This window comes from Lithobates pipiens, unplaced genomic scaffold (assembly GCF_037356315.1).
Source record: "Lithobates pipiens isolate NorthernLeopardFrog02 unplaced genomic scaffold, aLitPip1_a1.2 Scaffold_13, whole genome shotgun sequence".
Lineage (NCBI taxonomy): Eukaryota > Metazoa > Chordata > Amphibia > Anura > Ranidae > Lithobates > Lithobates pipiens.
Genome location: NW_027507718.1, coordinates 236,939,928 through 236,958,322, shown reverse-complemented (window position 1 = coordinate 236,958,322; position 18,395 = coordinate 236,939,928). Strand labels below are relative to the sequence as shown.

The window sequence follows — 18,395 nt, the reverse complement described above, 5'->3', positions numbered from 1 at the left end:
CGATCGGAATTTCCGATTGGAACTTTTTCCGACCAAAAAATAGAGAACCTGCTCTCAATCTTTTGCTGGCTGGAATTCTGCCAGCAAAAGTCTGATGGAGCATGCATACGGTCAGAATTTCTGACCAAAAGCTCACATCTGATTTTTGCTGGCAGAATTTCTGATCATGTGTATGGGGCTTAAGAATTGCATTTATACTACAAAATTTACCAGCACTCTCCATACTAAAATCCCTAATATAAACTACATTCTAATATTTTACATTCTACATATTCTTATTCTTATTCTTATTCTACATAAATTACATTCTAATAGAAACAAAGGTTTCAGTTACAAACATGTGCAAATAAATGTGGTAGCCCCATGCCAAATCAAGTCGGCATTTATATTTATTCAGTTTTCCCTAAAAATCACATACTGTACATTTTCCAATGCTGCTATATTTGCCACCACATTCTCCAGTTGCTTTGAACACTTTTTATTCATTTCTGAACCCATACACTTAAAACCTTGCAAGCATCACATTGCCACTTAAAAGCAGCTCAAACTCACCCCAATAAATGTCATTGAGATGAAGCTATTTGAGTGCTAAATGACTGGATTTGTATAGGCAAGCTACTGAAAACAGTAACTGTTGGAAATTGTGGGAGATCCATCTGTACTGATGATCATGCAGAAAAGGCCAAAAAAAACTTTTGAAAAACTTTACATTGCTATTGCTGCAGAGCACTGCCCTCCATGAAATAAAACCTAGATACTTGTGTGGTATATCAGGAGCTTATATGACAGCCACTGTTTGCTTATTGCAGCAATCAAATTTTCCCTATTGTCTTGTATTGCAATCTTTGTGGCATATTTTTGTTGATCACAATACAAAGTAAGTGGAGAGTTTTTTCTTATTATTTTAAACAGACTAACCATGGAGCGTAGCCTAAAATGAATTTAATAAAAATCAGCAGTACAGAATGTTTCTGTTTGCATGTAGTGGAGTAAATAAAAAGAAATTTAGACAAGGCAAATTGAGTTTCAAGGATGGATAATGAGTGGAGAAAATGACTACTGCAATTCAGATAAATGATCTTCTAATAAAAGCAAAATGATACCGCTTACCTTTGAGTTTATTATGCTCTGAATCTGCTGGAAATAGAGAATCTGGGAAAAGTTTGGGGAATGTGAGACCAGCATATTTGGGTCTATTTTCCACATAATTCCGAACTGTTGGTTGAAGTTTTTTCATGAACTCTGGACACGGTGTTCCCAGTTGCTCTATAACTTTGTTCCACTGGTCAATATCTAGAAAATGTAAGTCAAGGAAAAAACAAACTTTCCATTCAAATAGTGTATTCATGCAACCTTATACAGCAAGGGTTTTCCATATGATGTTGAGTGTGAACAATCCACGAGCCATTACCAATCTGAAACCTGGTGGTGTGTGCTTAGGGCACTTTTACAAGGAATTGTCCTTATGCTGGTCAAGCCAGGTGGAGCAGGGAGATGAACACAGTGATGACTGAACCATTCCATAGAAATAGGAAGGAAGAGGCTTATAAAAGACAGAACAATGTACAGTATTTGGCTTTCCTTAGTGTCATCAAAAGGTTCTGACACTTATTCAAACCTGCAGTCATCACAAAACCATACTACCCTGGTTGGGTATAAAAGTATGTATAGCTCTAGGATTAACATTTCTAGGAGCACCATAGACTTGCTAAGTGCAAAATCTAGATAGCCCCTCCTCATGAACACTTTGGACCAATATAGTCAACACATGAAACTGGTATTATGGCAATAAGTTAATTTTTTTTAAGTATTACATATTAATATCACATTTATATTATAGCTGAAATGCAAAACTATGATTTATTGGATCCCTACTAAAAGTTATAATATTCTTAGTTGGAAATGCTGTTGTTCATTAATATAAAATAGATTGATTTACAGTAAGAATAAACTCAATGGTAATAGCCCCTAATTGGTGCTGAGAACCGTTGTATTTCTTCCATGTTGTGCAAAGGAAATACTTGACAGGAAATCATTTGAGTAGAAAAAAAGTCCCTAGAAAAAAGCCCTAGAAACCAGTTAAAGCATAAATTAATAAAACAAAGAATATGACAGAGAGCCTACTAGGGTGCAGCTTACTGAGAATAATTGTGACTAGCCCATTGTCCTCTGTTGTCTTTTTTGGGTGCAGCTTCCACTGTACAAATTCCTTTTAAATGCTGTCTGTTTTTCCATTGGGGAGATTCTTCCTCCTTCCTGTATCCAGAATGATAATATGGATTAGAGGAACAGTAAGTGATGTAAAATCTCTGCAATGGAAAAAGAGATAGCAACAAAAAGAATCTTTGCCTTCCTGTTCCCTACTCACGTCATTTCTTGTCCTGGTGGAAAGAGACAGTATACGTGAGGGCCGACAAGCACAGTTACATATAGCCTTAAAAATAACCATAAAGTCATCAAACAGAAATTAAAAACCCTTTTCATTTTTTTTTTCAAATAAAGTTGAGTTTTATGAAGTCCCTGTGAGAAAGTCAAGATATATGAAAACCCAAAATGACCTGTATGCAATAATGCAAGAAACAATATGAAACTTTTTTACAATCCTAAACTCATTAATTTGCACAGGAAATGTACGATAGCCATATGATTGTTTTAAGTTTCAGTCTTACTCTGAAATTAACTTTGTTGAGACAGGCTGGTCCATAGGGTAGGTGAAGTTATTGATATTCAAAGAACCAAATATGCATCAGAGGCAACACCTTAACAACCACTCCACCTCATCACTTGGATTTTTAGCCCAAATGATTGCATTCAACGATCATTGTTAGGTCTTGATGGTACAGTACAATATCTGCAAGAATGGAACTGTGAAAGTGGTCAAAGTCACAGAGGTCACAAATGGGAGAAAAACACCCCTGCTAGCAAAAGGTCTAAATTAACCACTTGCCTACCAGGCACTAACACCCCCTTTCTGCCCAAGCCATTTTCCAGCTTTTAGCGCTGTGGCACTTTGAATGACAATTGCGCAGTTGTGCTACACTGTACCCAAACAAATTTTTTATCATTTTCTTCACACAAATAGAGCTTTATTTTGGTGTTTTATTTAATCACTGCTGAGTTTTTTATTTTTTACAAAAAAAGAGCAAAAATGTTGAAAAAAAATGTTTTTTACTTTTTTCTGTCAGTAGATTTTGTAACTAAGACCTTTTTCATCTTCACTGATGTGCGGCACTGATGGACACTGATAGGCAGAACTGGTGGGCATTGATGAGGTGGCACTTATGGGCACTGATGAGGTGGACCTTATGGGCACTGATGAGCACTGATAGGCAGCACCGATGGGCACTGTTAGGTGACACTGTTGGGTGGCACTGATGGGTGACACTGATGGCCATTGATTGACAGCAGTGATGGGCATTGAGGGGCAGCACTGATAGGTGACACTGATTGCCAGCACTGACTGGCATAGCTAAAGGGCACTGATTAGTGGCACTTGTGGGCAGTGGTGGGCACTGATTTCTGCTGCTGGTGGGAACTGATAGATGGCATTGTTGGGCCAATGTGGGCACTGCTTTGTTACACTTTTTTGCACTATTGTAATCAGGGCACTGATGATCAGTGCCCTGATTACATTCCTACATGTCCCCCTGTGAGGAGATGCCGCTGATCGGCTCTCCGCTCCTCACACTTTGTCGGTGTGAGGCGAGCAGAGCCGATTACTGGCACTTCCTTGTTTAAATATGACCGGCTGTGATTGGACACAGCTAATCACATGGTTAAAGAGCCACAGGCATGGCTCTTTAGAGGGATTGGGGTCGTGCCGCATCCTAGCAACACGGCGTGGCTGCGCTCTCAGCGCTGTGTGCCCCTGTGGACACGCAAGTGCGGTCGCTCTGGGATGCCACTCTATGATGTCGTCCCAGAACAAGAGCTGCACCGGCCTGCCGTCATTTGACAGTGGATGGATGGCAAGCAGTTAAAATTAACATTTAATTACTGCCAAATATGTGTTATACAAGCTCTGTGGTTGAGTTAATGCAGGCATTGCAACAGTTAAAACTATTTAAGCATGTAAACTGTATAACTTGGATGTCAGCCTAACTGTAGCAATTTCTTTTTGTTACGGTCAGGTTTTATTTTTATCTGTCGCCTTATTTAGGATTTGTTCCTTCACTTGTCCCTGTGAAATCTTAAAATGTGATGCCTGGAGAAGAAATGGGGGGAGGGGCATGCAGGTCATCTGAACAGGAAGGCATAGACAGCAGCTGTGTAAAATATGGCTAGAATAAGAGCTGGGATCATACATTCCAGAGCCTTCAGCTATTTTGTGCATGTTAATAGGCTGATAGTGTTGGATCACTGAATAGCCCTATCCATGAGTAATTAGACAAAATTAGACTTTTTCCTGAGCCTTTTTAAGACCTCTGTCACACAACGTTAAAAACCAGAGGATCTACCCCGATTTTAAAACCCACGTCTCTAACTGCCTACCTAAAACTACTATATAACTGGAGGGGGTTGCAAACATGTACACAGCATGGTATCTGCTGCAAATTTTGTGCAGCTTGTCAAGTTGACAGGAGACAGATTGATTTGCTAAAATTGGAGAGTGCAAAATCTTACATAGTTACATAGTTGGTAAGGTTGAATAAAGACACCAGTTCATCCAGTTCAACCTGTGTAGTTGTACTTGTTCATAATCATTTCCCATATCTCTGTATACTGTGCTTGCTAAGATACATGCCCAAGAGTTTTTCAAAAATATCAATACTTCCTGCTGATACCAGTTGTGGAAGTGAATGCCACATCCTTACTGCCCTGACAGTGAAAAAAAAACCCATACGTCGTTTAAGGTTAAACGGCTTCTCCTCCTGTTTCATTGACCCCGTGTCTTCTTATACTCCCTGAGACTGAATAGTTTATTCCCTATGCCAGAATCGCCATTGAGGTATTGGTGCAAATCTGGTGCAACTGACCATGATAGGAAAACAGCTTCTAACTTCATCTTGTTCAAAATAAGCTTTAACAGGAAAAAAAAAAACACTAGAAGCAGATTTTGCACTCTTTCATTTTAGTAAATCTAACCCCTTGCCTATACCCCTTGCCTAAGTCAATGAGGCTCTGCTGCAACTGTGAGACAAATGCACTTGCAGTGCATTAGTCCCATTAACAATTACCATTCAACAAAAAGACAGAAAAAAAAGGTATTCAGGAGGTGGCTGGATTGCCTCATGAACGCATGACATAGGCTGCTTAGCCGCCTGCTGAAAAGAAATCCACCGCAGACTGCTTTTCAGAAACTGCCCAAGTTTGAACTTAGTCTGAGGGTGAACAATGGGGTACAGAAAGTGTATTTTATATTATTCTGCAATGTGGTAAGCTGTGCTTTGTAAGCTTAATAAATATAATACTGTAGAAAAACGAAATCCCACTGTAATGAATTCACCTGGGGTAGGGTGGCATCATTTGCCCCTGGCTGTGCCACACATCATTACCTGCAGCTAAATCAATTACATGTTGTTAAACTGCAACACAATAGTGGGTCTCTGGGTCTGCTCACCTATGAAACCAATGTTATATGATGGCAATATGAGAAGAAAGAACTCATGGACCAGTGTATGCTTCTTTCACTGTTTACTTCATAAACATAACATTCAGCTAGTTTATAAAACCTAAAGAAAACCTTATTAATGTTTTAACCTTTACTGACAAACCAGCACTAGGAAAAACAAACTGGGTTTTTATGAGCAATCGCTATCTTTTGTTGCTTCAACATTAGTAAGCTGCCCTCGTATACGGCGTGCAAAATGAGATTTTAAGTAAAAACATCTATGTAGTAGTAGCAGTATTACTCTATTAACCTTCATGCCCTTTTTTTTTACTCTGTAAGGCAAATAACAAAAGAATATAGGGTCTGGTATAGCACTATATATATAAATATATATATAAATATATATATATATATATATATATATATATATATATATATATATATATATATTTATTATTATTTTTTTTTATCAATGCAATTTTAAGAAAAGATGCCCTTTTCTAAATTTCCATTGTAAATACCTATAACATAACTTTTTAATATTTCATGGCACTTTACAATAACAAATAAACATTTTTGAATTGGCATTGTATAAATAATAAAAGATAACTATATATATTTTCTTCGGGGCATCTCCTAAGGTGTAAAAAAATGTCTCTAATAACAATGAATAAAAAAGCATAGACGATAATAGCTCTAAATTGCTCAGAGTCATCAAATATTAATGCGTAAAAAAATAGAAACATAAGACATATGAAGGCAATCAAGCACTTTAGTAAGGAGCACTGGAGTGCCATTAAAAATGAATGGCACTGCAGCATGCCTGCTAAAAAAAGGATGCGCGTTTTTGTGTGGAAGGAGAATGTGCATGATTTTGCATTCCTTCATTGCACAAGTGTGAATGGGACCGTAGGGACATATTTTTAAACATTCACCAATCGATGGTTACAAGTGCCTTACATTTGCAATTTTTGGTAACATTTGCAACAACTTCACTGGGGACAGGTGGCTTAAGGCTAGGTTCAGACTTGCGCAAATTTGGAACGTGCACAATTGTGTATGCAAAATTGCATGTGTTTCTGACCCGTAGGCAAAACAGGCTGCTCTTTAGCCAACACGCCATTATTAATTAATGAATTCATTGACATAAATTAATTCTTAATGACAGCACCTCCGTGTATCTGCAAATTTTGGATGCACCAAATCACATAGTGCTGCGGCACCATGCAACTTGGTGTAGAGTGATTTAAAAAAAAAAGAAGGGGTTTGGGACTTCCAGCAGCCCATTCAAATGAATGGGCTGCTGTACTCAAACATGCCGACTATATATAAAACTAGGCTAAGTACAGTAAGTCAGTATTAAATGAGTGTTTTAAGTACAAGAATTGTTTCTTAGCAGGCATAGTAAGTCCAGTAAACAGGAAATGTGCTACGTCAGAGCTGTTCAAACCACAATTTTACACATTTTGCATAAAAAAAAAAAGGTCAATGTTCCTTTTTATACAGTTGTATTTTTCATTCAGAAATGAAAAATTTAATTTATAATGACATGCGGGCTGGTATCTCCATTGTAAAGACCCAGCAAGCATGAGGACCCCTACCATACTGATTTAAGCCCTAGAGACCTTCAGCAGTGTGCTTTGAGAATTCAACACAATACAATATGTGATATCAAAAGTGAGATGTACAATATTACGGTAAGTGATTTTTGGATAACTATCAATCAATAAGATATGATGATATCACTTGATTTATCAAAGAGAAACCAGTGTCATGTGTTATAAAATTATTGGATGCAATTTTTAACAGCTGATTTACAAATCTCTTTCAGTGGTGAAAACATATATCAGAGGTTAAGCTTATGTCAGTCTTCCACATTCTACAAGGGTGTAAACAGATTGTTATTGCACAGTATGGTGGTGTTCCAGACATATTACAGGAAACACTGCTTAACAAAAAAAAATGTTGGTAAAAAAAAACACTTTATTATAACAAATGAAATTGTGGCTCCTAAACCCCAACTAGGTAAACAAGAAAAGAATGGGGGGTGAATGCCAACTTGAGAATAGTTTTTGGTGCACAGTAGGAAGTAACTTGCTGGGAGATTCTTCCATTTATCATAATATAACAGAATTTTAAGATGAATGTGTGCTTAATGGTTAAAAAAAAAAATTGGAAAAAAAAAATGTTAACCCTTCCAATACTATCAGCGCCATGGAAACATAACATAATTCTTCTGGCCATTGCTTGTATGCTGAAATCCAAATGGATGCTACATATACAATCATTATTTCCTAATTTTAAATACATACTCATGAATATGTACTCATGACATCACAACAAATTCATCAAAGTACAGAGTTGCATTATTTCCTAATCTTTAGTAGATCCTATAAATATATGTATAATGCTTTACCCAATTATATGCATTAACTATGATAAATGTAATTTCCTTAAAAAAAAAAAAAAACATACCGCAAATTAATAATGGTTTGATGTTAAAAAAAACTATAGTGCTTATTATTGATAATACATGTAAAAGCCCACGTGTACTTGAGATCTCATATAAGACCATTGTGTTTTACAATGTGAACAGAAGATGGAGCTCTAAGTATTCAAGTGTACATCCTCTGTAGACAAATGAATGCATGTGGGTGGAAGCGGTTGCCAAGACACTCATGAAAAGCATGAGATATTAACCTTGAGCTTTGAAATTCTGCTGATGAACTGAAGCACTTGAACAGAAGTCTATAGCTTCTAAAGGACATTAGTTAGTGGATTGCAGTATTCCTGCAGGACAAAAACCTCTGTCAGGGAACCCATTCTTCTTCTCTCCAAAAAAACAGATCCATTGAACAGCTGGAGACTTCAGGTGGGTTACAGAATTGAAATATAGGCACATTTACTTTTTCATACTGGGAAAAGGCTCAGTAAAATACCAAATGCCATGTTTAAACAAGGATCTGGTCTTGGTGATCTATAATATATGTGTATGTAAACATCTGACATGTCTTTCTCTAGTTCAATTTGTTCAACAGGTTCGTTTATAATCATTGAAGAAACAGCTTGCCAGTACCGGAAAACTTCTTTATAGATCAAGGATTAAATATACACAATCATAGGTAAATAGCCATATTTTTTCACTAATGCATGTCCCTTTTTCATAAAATTTCACTAATATACATTTTTCATAAAATATTTTCTAAAAAATTACATTTATATCCAGTATTTACTCCTTTCTCTATAACCTACCGTAATTCTTTTAACAGGGAGCTGGTGTGTAGATGCATTATGTAGAATACTGCTATCAATTAAGCAATGCTCTAGTAAGTTCTGGCACCTGTACTCAAAAAAATCTCTCAGATGATGTGTATGCATTATGTATGCAGTCAAAACCTATACTCAAAGCATACATCTCTACTGAATGTTTAAGGACTGTACAAGCAGACATCACTGATAGGGCCTAAAAGTGTCTCTATTAGCAAATAAGTTGTTATAATGAAAAATATCTGGATTTTATTTTGTTTCTCCTTTCTGAGAACTTGCCCCACATACTGTACTATCTCCCATCTATGCACTCCTCTCCGGGCTTCCCTCAACCAGAAGTATTTCTCCTACCTCTCAAGATGTGTTTTCACTCTCCTCCACCTTGTGTCTACAGCCTCTTCCACCTAGGTGTTGTTTATACTCTTTCTGCAGGTATTTAAGATTATCTTCTCATTGTCTAGTTGCTGTGAAATTATTAAACCATCTTGTGAACATTTTAAAGCGGAGTTCCACCCAAAAATTTAACTTTTCTGCCCCCCCCCCCCCTCCCCCCGATGTCACATTTGTCACCTTCCGGGGGGAAGGGGGAGCAAATACCTGTCTAATACAGGTATTTTGCTCCCACTCCCACATAGATACCCGTGCCACCCGCAGGTATCTACGCCACTCCCCCCCCCCCCCCCCCCCCGCAGTCTTCTGGGATACACACAGGTCCCAGAATACAGCAGGGACCAGTGGGATAGTGCAGTGCAAGTCACACATGCGCAGTAGGGAACTGCGGCTTCACTGCCTGATTCCCTTATTAAGGATGGTGGCGGCAGCACCCGACAGCCGAGCCAGAGATCGGCTTCGGGTGTCGACATTGCGGGCACCCTGGACAGGTAAGTGTCCTTATTTTAAAAGTTAGCAACTACAGTATTTGAAAAAAAAAAAAAATGTCGGAACTCTGCTTTAAGTATGTAATCTCAGTCCTTTGGCTTGTACAACAGTGACCTTGTTTATCATTTATTTTCTGCTCCTTGCATACCTTTACCATAGTGTGTGTGGTGTTCTTCTCATGTACTCCCGGTCTCATCAACTGTCTGGATTGCAGTTATATCCACATTTCACCCCTTCCCTATATTTGTTGGCAAAACCTGCCCTATAGCACTATTCCAATCCCCATTATGCCCGGAAGCTATATTGATTGGTTTGCGCAAAAGTTATAGCATCTACAAACTATGGGATATTTTTATTTATTTATTTTTATTAGTAATGGCAGCGATCAGCGACTTATAGCAGGTGTGCAATATTGTGGCAGACATTCTGACACTGCCACTTTTGACACTTTTTGGGAACCAGTGACACTATTACAGTGATCATTGCTAAAAATATGCACTGTCAGGCCGCGTACACACGCGGGGACTGTTCGCTCAACTTTGTCCGTCAAACAGTTTCAGCGGACAGTCCGCTCAAAATTAGCATGGATGGACTTGCCCACACACGACGAACGAACAGTCCGCTGAAACCGTGCGCGATGACGTGAACGGCACGTACGACGGGACTAGAAAACGACGTCCTATACACTGCAATGCAACCTTCGGCGTGTAAATTCTTTCTGAGCATGCGCGAGACTTAGTTTGACGAACAAGCCTACACACGGGCGGACTGTCCGCTCAAACCAAGTTTCAGCGGACAGTTTTTCGGAATTTCCGAAAAACTTTGTTCGTCAGACTGTCCGCTGAAACTGTCCGCTGAAAGCCCACACACGAGCGGACTGTCCGCCGAAACACTGTTCAGCGGACAAAGTTGAGCGAACAGTCCCCGCGCGTGTACGCGGCCTCAGTGTACTAATTACACTGGCTGGGAAGGGGTTAAACATCAGGGGAGATAAAAGGGTTAACTGTGTGCCTAACCAGTGTTTATGTGTAGTGTGTGAGGTGCTTTTACTAGGGGAAGAAATGGAATGTATTCCCTGCTTTACAGGGACACCTGTAAAGCAGGTGTCCATCCCTTTACTAGAGTTATCACCTCATCCCTTTAAACCCAAACACCTTTGAATTACACAGGTTCTGAGGCTAATTAAATGCAGATAAGGCACCAAGTGAGTTTAATTACCACCTTAATCAGCCACAGAACCTGTGTAATTAATGTGTTCAGGTTTAAAGGGATGGGGTGGCAACCATACCCTTCACGGCTGTCAGAACGGTGATCTGCCTTGTTTATGTCACCGTTTTGTCTCTCTGCCCGATGATTGGTGGGTGCCGGTGGACATCGAGTACCCGCCACTATAATGACAACAGAAGCAAGCCACCAGCAGCGAGCATCCGCACCCCCTACCTGGACGTGTCAGATCACATATATATATATATATATATATGTGTGTGATCCGGCTGAACTGCTATAGGGCGGTCCAGAAGCAGTTAATTGTAGAGGGTGAAATGAGTTAGAGAGACACGGCTTGGGAGGAGACAAGCTAAAGCTGACCTTTCACACATTGGGACTGGGCTGACTAATGAAGTGCGGCTCCCTATCTTTTCCACAAGCAAAAATACTGTTTTTTTCCTGGCTTGTGATTGGGTATTCTTTACAAAGTAAATTTTGATTGTATTTGCTGTGTTAAGGGGATATTCCCTTGCAAAGTACAAATTTCCTTGCATAGTGAATAGCCTATTTGCCTTTAGTAAATCATCCCCACTGTCTCACAAAAAATAAACTAAAACCTGTCAACGGCGGTTCAAATCATGGCTGGTTCAGCAGAGACTGGCTGATATTCAAACCCTGTATGGACAGGCTGATTGTACCCAAGTTGATTGATCGATGATTGATAGCCTGTAGGATTTTTCATGTGATTATTGCCAGTGGCTATAGCTGCTAGCAATAATCACTGTGTGTTCTCCGGGTTGTGACTCCCGGTGATTGCAGGAAAGAAAACAGCTCCATTTATGGCTGGCTTTAGAGTTTCTTATTTTATTCTGTTATCAATCTGTGCCTCGATTTCTAAGCAATCAGTGGTGGAACCTCTGACACTATCTGAGCATGTAAAAAAGACTTCTTCAGCCTGTCAACCTTCAGCTTTTTCCCCTATGCACTAGTATCACCAAAATGTCACCTACTCAGCCCGGTCTATCCATTGGAAAGATAAACAAAGAGGTTTTTGGGTGTGAGCAGACTCAACTGCCCATTACTCTCAAGCCACTGCTGTATCAGTCTAGTAAGAGGTCACCAGAGATCGAGGCTTCACTGATCTAGGCGTCAAATTTATCAGCAGAGAGCTCTTACCTAATTATTTCTTAAAACAGAGAATAGGGACAACAGGAGAGGTGTGGTCTTTCCTAAATCTGAGGGTATATGATCCAACCAATTTTCATGATCCAACCAATTTTCACCGAAAAAGATCTAGTGACTGCCAGGTCCTTACACCTATGCCTCATCCTCACCCCTTACCCTCTTCCTTCTCCCACCTCCATCTCTCACCCACCCCAACTTCATGTGTTGTAACGTGAAACAAAATAAGAAAAGAAAATCAATCCAATAGTAACATTTGGAAAGAAGAAACAGAAAATTACTTTCATCCTTCTCCCTATTCCCTCCCTTACCTATCCCCTTTCCCATCCCTTACCTTATAGTCACACCCTTCCATCCCCTATATCCTTCCTCCCTCCCCAATACCCACTCAGGCCCATAGTAAGCATTCTACATACAATGAATAAATAAACCTGCATTCCATATTACTGTGAACATATATCTTGTATATTCTTAAAAAAATGTCTCCCATCCCTTTACCCCACACCATGAAGGAGAGGATAGTAGGGGGTGGGCACTCATCATTGAGAGGAAAGAATAAGTGCTTTTACTGCGATGCCTAAATACATTTTTATCAAGAGGGGAAAAAAAACCTGGCAGGGATGTACTTAAACCAACCTCTGGGGGAGTGGGAGAAGTCCCTCCTGGATGACGGGGGCCTCCTCGAATACACGCGCCACATTGCTATGTGGCGGCGGTATATCGATGACGTCCTCGTCATCTGGGAGGGATCGGAGGCTGCCCTGTTGGAATTTATGTCCTGCATGAATATAAACACATATAATCTCAAGTTTACTGTGACATATGACACTCAGAGCATTACGTTCTTAGATGTCACTATAGGACGCACCCCAGATAACTCCATTTTCACCTCTCTATACCGAAAAAGCACTGCGGGCAACACGGTATTGCACGCAGATAGCTTTCACCCTGTGGCCCTAAAACGGTCTATACCCTACGGCCAATATCTCCGCCTCCGCAGAAACTGTTCTAATGACAGTCTCTTTAAAGAAGAGGCACAGAAACTTCAGACTAGATTCCTTGCGCGAGGATATAGTCGTTCTTGCCTTCGCAGGGCCTACAACAAAGTTGCAGTGTTACCACGCAGGGACCTCCTGTTCTCTAAAAAGGAACGCAGTGACCCTACAGTGGATCCACTGAGGATCATTATGCGCTTCAGCAAACAACACAATATCATTTTGGATATTATCCAAAAACACTGGTCGATCTTAAAAGACGATCCTAAGATCGGCTGTCTGGTACCAGTACGCCCCTCTATCTCTTTCAAAAGGGCCTCTTCACTATACGATAAACTGGTGCAGAGCGAATATAGGAATGAGAACAAAAGGTCCAAACACTGCTCAGTTCTTGGCTCCTTCCCTTGCAATCACTGCTCGTGTTGTAAATACATTAGACGTGATAAAACCTTCTGTCTACCAAACGGTGCCAACTTTCGACCCACACACTTCGTGAATAGTGATGGACGAACTTCCGACGGGACGTTTCGCGAAAGCGAAATGCGAACGGACCCAAACGTTCGCGAAACCGAACGTTCGCCGCGGGCCCCATTGACTTCAATGGGAGGCGAACTTTGCAAACCTTCATGTCGAATTTGCGGCCACGTGGTAATTATTAGGGGGTAAAACGTAGTCCCACCATCTGGACAATGACATAATACATGTATGAGGTGAATTTGGGATCGATAACTACAAGCATTTTTATTTTATTTGGGAAATTGTTCTAACAATTCAGGACTATGGAGCTAATTAAGGCAATGGAGGAGAGGGAAGGTCAGGGACCAGGGTAGGCAAAGAAGAGGGTGCAGGAGATGATCACCAGCAGCGTGACATACCGGAATGACACATGCACCGTGATAGAGGCATCTGACAGCAGCACCGTAATACAGAGCACTGACAGCAGCACCGTGACATACAGCGCTGACAGCAGCACCGTGACATACAGCGCTGACAGCAGCACCGTGACATACAGCGCTGACAGCAGCACCGTGACATACAGCGCTGACAGCAGCACCGTGACATACAGCGCTGACAGCAGCACCGTGACATACAGCGCTGACAGCAGCACCGTGACATACAGCGCTGACAGCAGCACCGTGACATACAGCGCTGACAGCAGCACCGTGACATACAGCGCTGACAGCAGCACCGTGACATACAGCGCTGACAGCAGCACCGTGACATACAGCGCTGACAGCAGCACCGTGACATACAGCACTGACAGCAGCACCGTAAGCAGCCCCAGGAGGAAGTCAGCACAGCACAGGGATGGTGTGATCCCCTCATAATAAGAACCCCCAGGAGGAAGTCAGCACAGCACAGGGATAGTGTGATCCCTTCATAATAAGAACCCCCAGGAGGAAGTCAGCACAGCACAGGGATATCATAAGCAGCCCCAGTAGAAATATGACACCGCTCAACCTCTTCAAAGAGGAGGGTAGGGGCATATAGTACGGTGTGCTTTTTTGGGTCAAGGAAGTGAGCCAAATGAATTAAGAAGGTCTGTGTGCTTGATTAAAAAAATAGTTTATAGACATATACATGGTCTACTGGTCACATGTGTTGAATTCCTCCGAGATCCATGCCTCATTCATTTTTAGAAATGTGAGGTAGTTAACACTGTGGTGAGCTAGGCGAGTACGCTTATCGGTCACAATCCCCCCTGCTGCGCTGAACGTCCTTTCGGACAGGACACTGGATGAGGGGCAAGCCAACAGTTCGATTGCAAATTGGGCAAGCTCTGGCCAGAGGTCAAGCCTGCCCACCCAGTAGTCTAGGGGTTCATCACTCCTCAGAGCGTCCACATCGGCCGTTAACCCAATGTAGTCGGACACCTGACGGTCTAGGCGTTCCCTGATGCTGGATCCGGATGACACCTGTCGATGGGTCGGCTGAAAGAATGACCTCATATCCGAAGTCACCAACACATCTTCAAACCGGCCTCTTCTTGCAGGCGCTGTTGGATTGGTACCCGCAAATCCTTCTCTGGGAGTGGGAATTGCTCCTCTGCCAGCGCACGCAAAAGCAGAATGCAGCATTTCTCGAAGCAAGGCCTGGAAGTGCTGCATTCTGACAGCCCTCTGCGACGGCGGTAACATTTCCGCCATTTTGTGTTTGTACCGGGGGTCTAAGTACGTTGCCACCCAGTACTGGTCCTTGACCCTCATGCTTTTTATACGGGGGTCCCTATTAAAACACTGGAGCATGAAGGCCCCCATTTGCACTAAAGTGGAAGCGGTGTGGTGGCCTGGCTCCTGCTCATCATCCAGGATAATGTCGTCCTCTTCATTCTCCTCTCCCCATCCTCGCACAACAGGGATCCCAGAAAGGTTTAAAGCATGCTCTTCTTGCTCCTGCTCATCCGCCCCGGCACCATCCTCCTCTGACTCCTCATCAGACTCCTGTTGTTGACTTGTCTCAGATAGAGTAGCCCCCCCTGGGAATTCATCCAGCATTGCGACTTCCTCATCTTCCCGCTCCTGCTCCTCCACAGCCTGATCAATGACACGACGCAATGCACGCTCCAGAAAGAAGGCATAAGGTACCATGTCACTGATGGCGCCATGGCTGCGACTGACCAGTTTGGTGATCTCCTCAAATGGCCGCAGAAGTCTGCATGTGTCGCGCATGAGCAGCCACTGGCGCGGTGAAAAAAAACCCAGCTCCCCAGAACCGTTTCTTTCGCAGAGTTCATACAGGTAGACGTTAACTGCACGTTTCTGCTGGAGCAGCCTATCAAGCATATAGAAGGTTGAGTTCCATCGCGTCGGGCAATCGCAAATAAGACGTCTGACCGGCAGATGGTGTCGCCGCTGAATGTCAGCAAGGCGAGCCATGGCCGTGTAAGATCTTCTGAAATGGGCCGAGATTTTCCTTGCCTGCCGCAAGATGTCCTCCTGGACCCCAGGGTATTTGACAAGGAATCGCTGCACGACCAAGTTTAAGACGTGTGCCATGCACGGCACGTGCGTGATTTTGCCCTGTTTCAATGCGCTAAGCAGATTGGCACCGTTGTCACACACCACTTTACCAACTGTCAAATTGAGCGGTGTTAGCCACTCATCTGCCTGTGAACGCAAAGCTGAAAGGAGTGCCGGGCCAGTGTGGCTCTTTGCTTCCAGGCACAACAGACGCAGCACGGCATGGCAACGTCTCACCTGGCATGTGGAATAGGTTCTGGGGAGCTTGGGCGGTGCAGTGGAAGAGACGCTAGCAGCGGAAAAGGAGGAGGCAGCTGAGGAGGAGAGGGAGGAGGATGGAGTAGGAGGAGGAGAAGAAGAGTCAGGCCTGCATGCAATCCGTGGCGGTAAAACCAAATCTACACGGGTGCCACGGGTTACATGCTTGACGGCCGTCAGAAGGTTCACCCAGTGGGCAGTAAAACTGATATACCTTCCCTGCCCGTGTTTGCTAGACCACGTGTCTGTGGTCAGATGTATCTTGGCACCGACACTGTGTGCCAGAGATACATTCACTTGCCGCTGAACATGGCCATATAGCTCTGGGATGCCCTTCTCTGAGAAATACTTCCTTCCTGGGACCTTCCATTGTGGTGTTCCAATGGCCACAAATTTGCGAAAGGCCTCCGAGTCCACCAGTTTATATGGCAGTAGTTGGCGGGCTATGAGTTCTGACAAGCCAGCCGCCAACCGTTGGGCAAGAGGGTTATCCGGCATCATCATTTTTTTACGCTCAAACATTAGGCCCACGGAAGCCTGCCTTTTTGCAGAAAAATGTGAGCTTGGCGTGATGGAAGGTGGAGTGGAGGACAATTGTGAGGAGAGAGGAGAAGGAGAAGTAGAAGACGAGGCTGGACGGTGAGAGCCTGCAGTGTGGCTTTGTGTGTTCCGTTGCTCCCACTGGGCTCGGTGATGGCTGCTCATGTGCCTTCTTAAGGCGGTCGTCCCTAGGTGAGTATTGGGCTTACCGCGACTAACGCGTTGACTGCAAAGATTGCAGATGGCAACGCTATTGTCAGCAGCGGACACGTTAAAAAAAGCCCACACTGCGGAGCCATGTGCCGGTGTCCTGGGAGCGCCAGATGTGACCGTACATGGTCGATGACTCGCTCCTGATACATTTGCAGTCTGCTTTGTCCCTGCTGTGCAATGTAAGTCATTGCTGCTTCTCCTCCCTATCTGCTGGTCCATATCTCCCTCTGAACTCCCCTCCTCTTCCTCTCTTGTGGGCACCCACGTGACATCACTAGACACGTCATCATCAACGTCACCTTCCCCACCGCTATAAGTAGAGATCTCGGAGTAGGCAGCAACACCGGGGACCAACCTCCTCCTTGGGCTGATCTGGGTACTGGCGTCAGACTGCTGAGTAGCGCTTGTTGCTACCTCCTCTTCCTGATCCAATACCAAGAGTGGCTGCGCATCAGAAATGTCCTCTTGATATGGATCGGAAAATAATTCCAGTGACTCAAGCGGAAGGTATGTGGTGGTGGTGGTGGTGGTCGTGTTGTTGGTGGTAGTGTCTTTGGGGGTGCACATAGCAGAGAGTGAAGAAGAGGGTGCAGATCGAGAGGATGAGGAGGGTGCAGAAGAGTAAGGCTGAGCGAGCCACTCAACCAAGTCTGGTGCATCCTTTAAAGTAATTGAACGCACCTTCTGCAACTTCCCACTTTGGCTCAAGCCTGTTGCTCCTGCCCTACCCCTACCACCCCTGCGGAAGGGCCTGCCTCTTCCTCTGCCTGTCATTTTTTAAATGACCCTGTGACAAAACTCTTAGTCCCTATACCGCTGAAGGACTGCTGCAGTATAGGTGAGCGGTCAGCAGTGGTGCACGTCAACCCTATCTATTGTGGACCGATAGCGGTCCTTACAGAACAGCAGACTGTACCGCACTCAAGCCTATGTACCGTAGCACCCTATACCAAGTTACCAGTCCTTATAAGAACTTTTGTGGACCAAGCAGGTTGTGTATTAGTGTTTAGCAGACTGTACGTCAGTCCCTATACCGCTGAAGGACTGCTGCAGTATAGGGCAGCGGTCAGCAGTGGTGCACGTCAACCCTATCTATTGTGGACCGATAGCGGTCCTTACAGAACAGCAGACTGTACCGCACTCAAGCCTATGTACCGTAGCACCCTATACCAAGTTACCAGTCCTTATAAGAACTTTTGTGGAACAAGCAGGTTGTGTGTTAGTGATTAGCAGACTGTACGTCAGTCCCTATACCGCTGAAGGACTGCTGCAGTATAGGTGAGCGGTCAGCAGTGGTGCACGTCAACCCTATCTATTGTGGACCTATAGCGGTCCTTACAGAAC

General features: G+C 43.1%; 1 protein-coding gene across 15 annotated transcripts in view; it reads right to left on the bottom strand.

The window, feature by feature from the left end:
• The window catches only part of MAPK10 (mitogen-activated protein kinase 10), a 308,388-nt gene that overhangs the window by 41,069 nt on the left and 248,924 nt on the right, over positions 1-18,395 (bottom strand). For all 15 annotated transcript variants that reach the window (XM_077476387.1, XM_077476393.1, XM_077476389.1 and 12 more), the window contains one exon: positions 1,111-1,293. In XM_077476387.1, the coding sequence (XP_077332513.1) occupies positions 1,111-1,293 (183 nt within the window). The remainder of the gene's footprint in view (positions 1-1,110; positions 1,294-18,395) is intronic.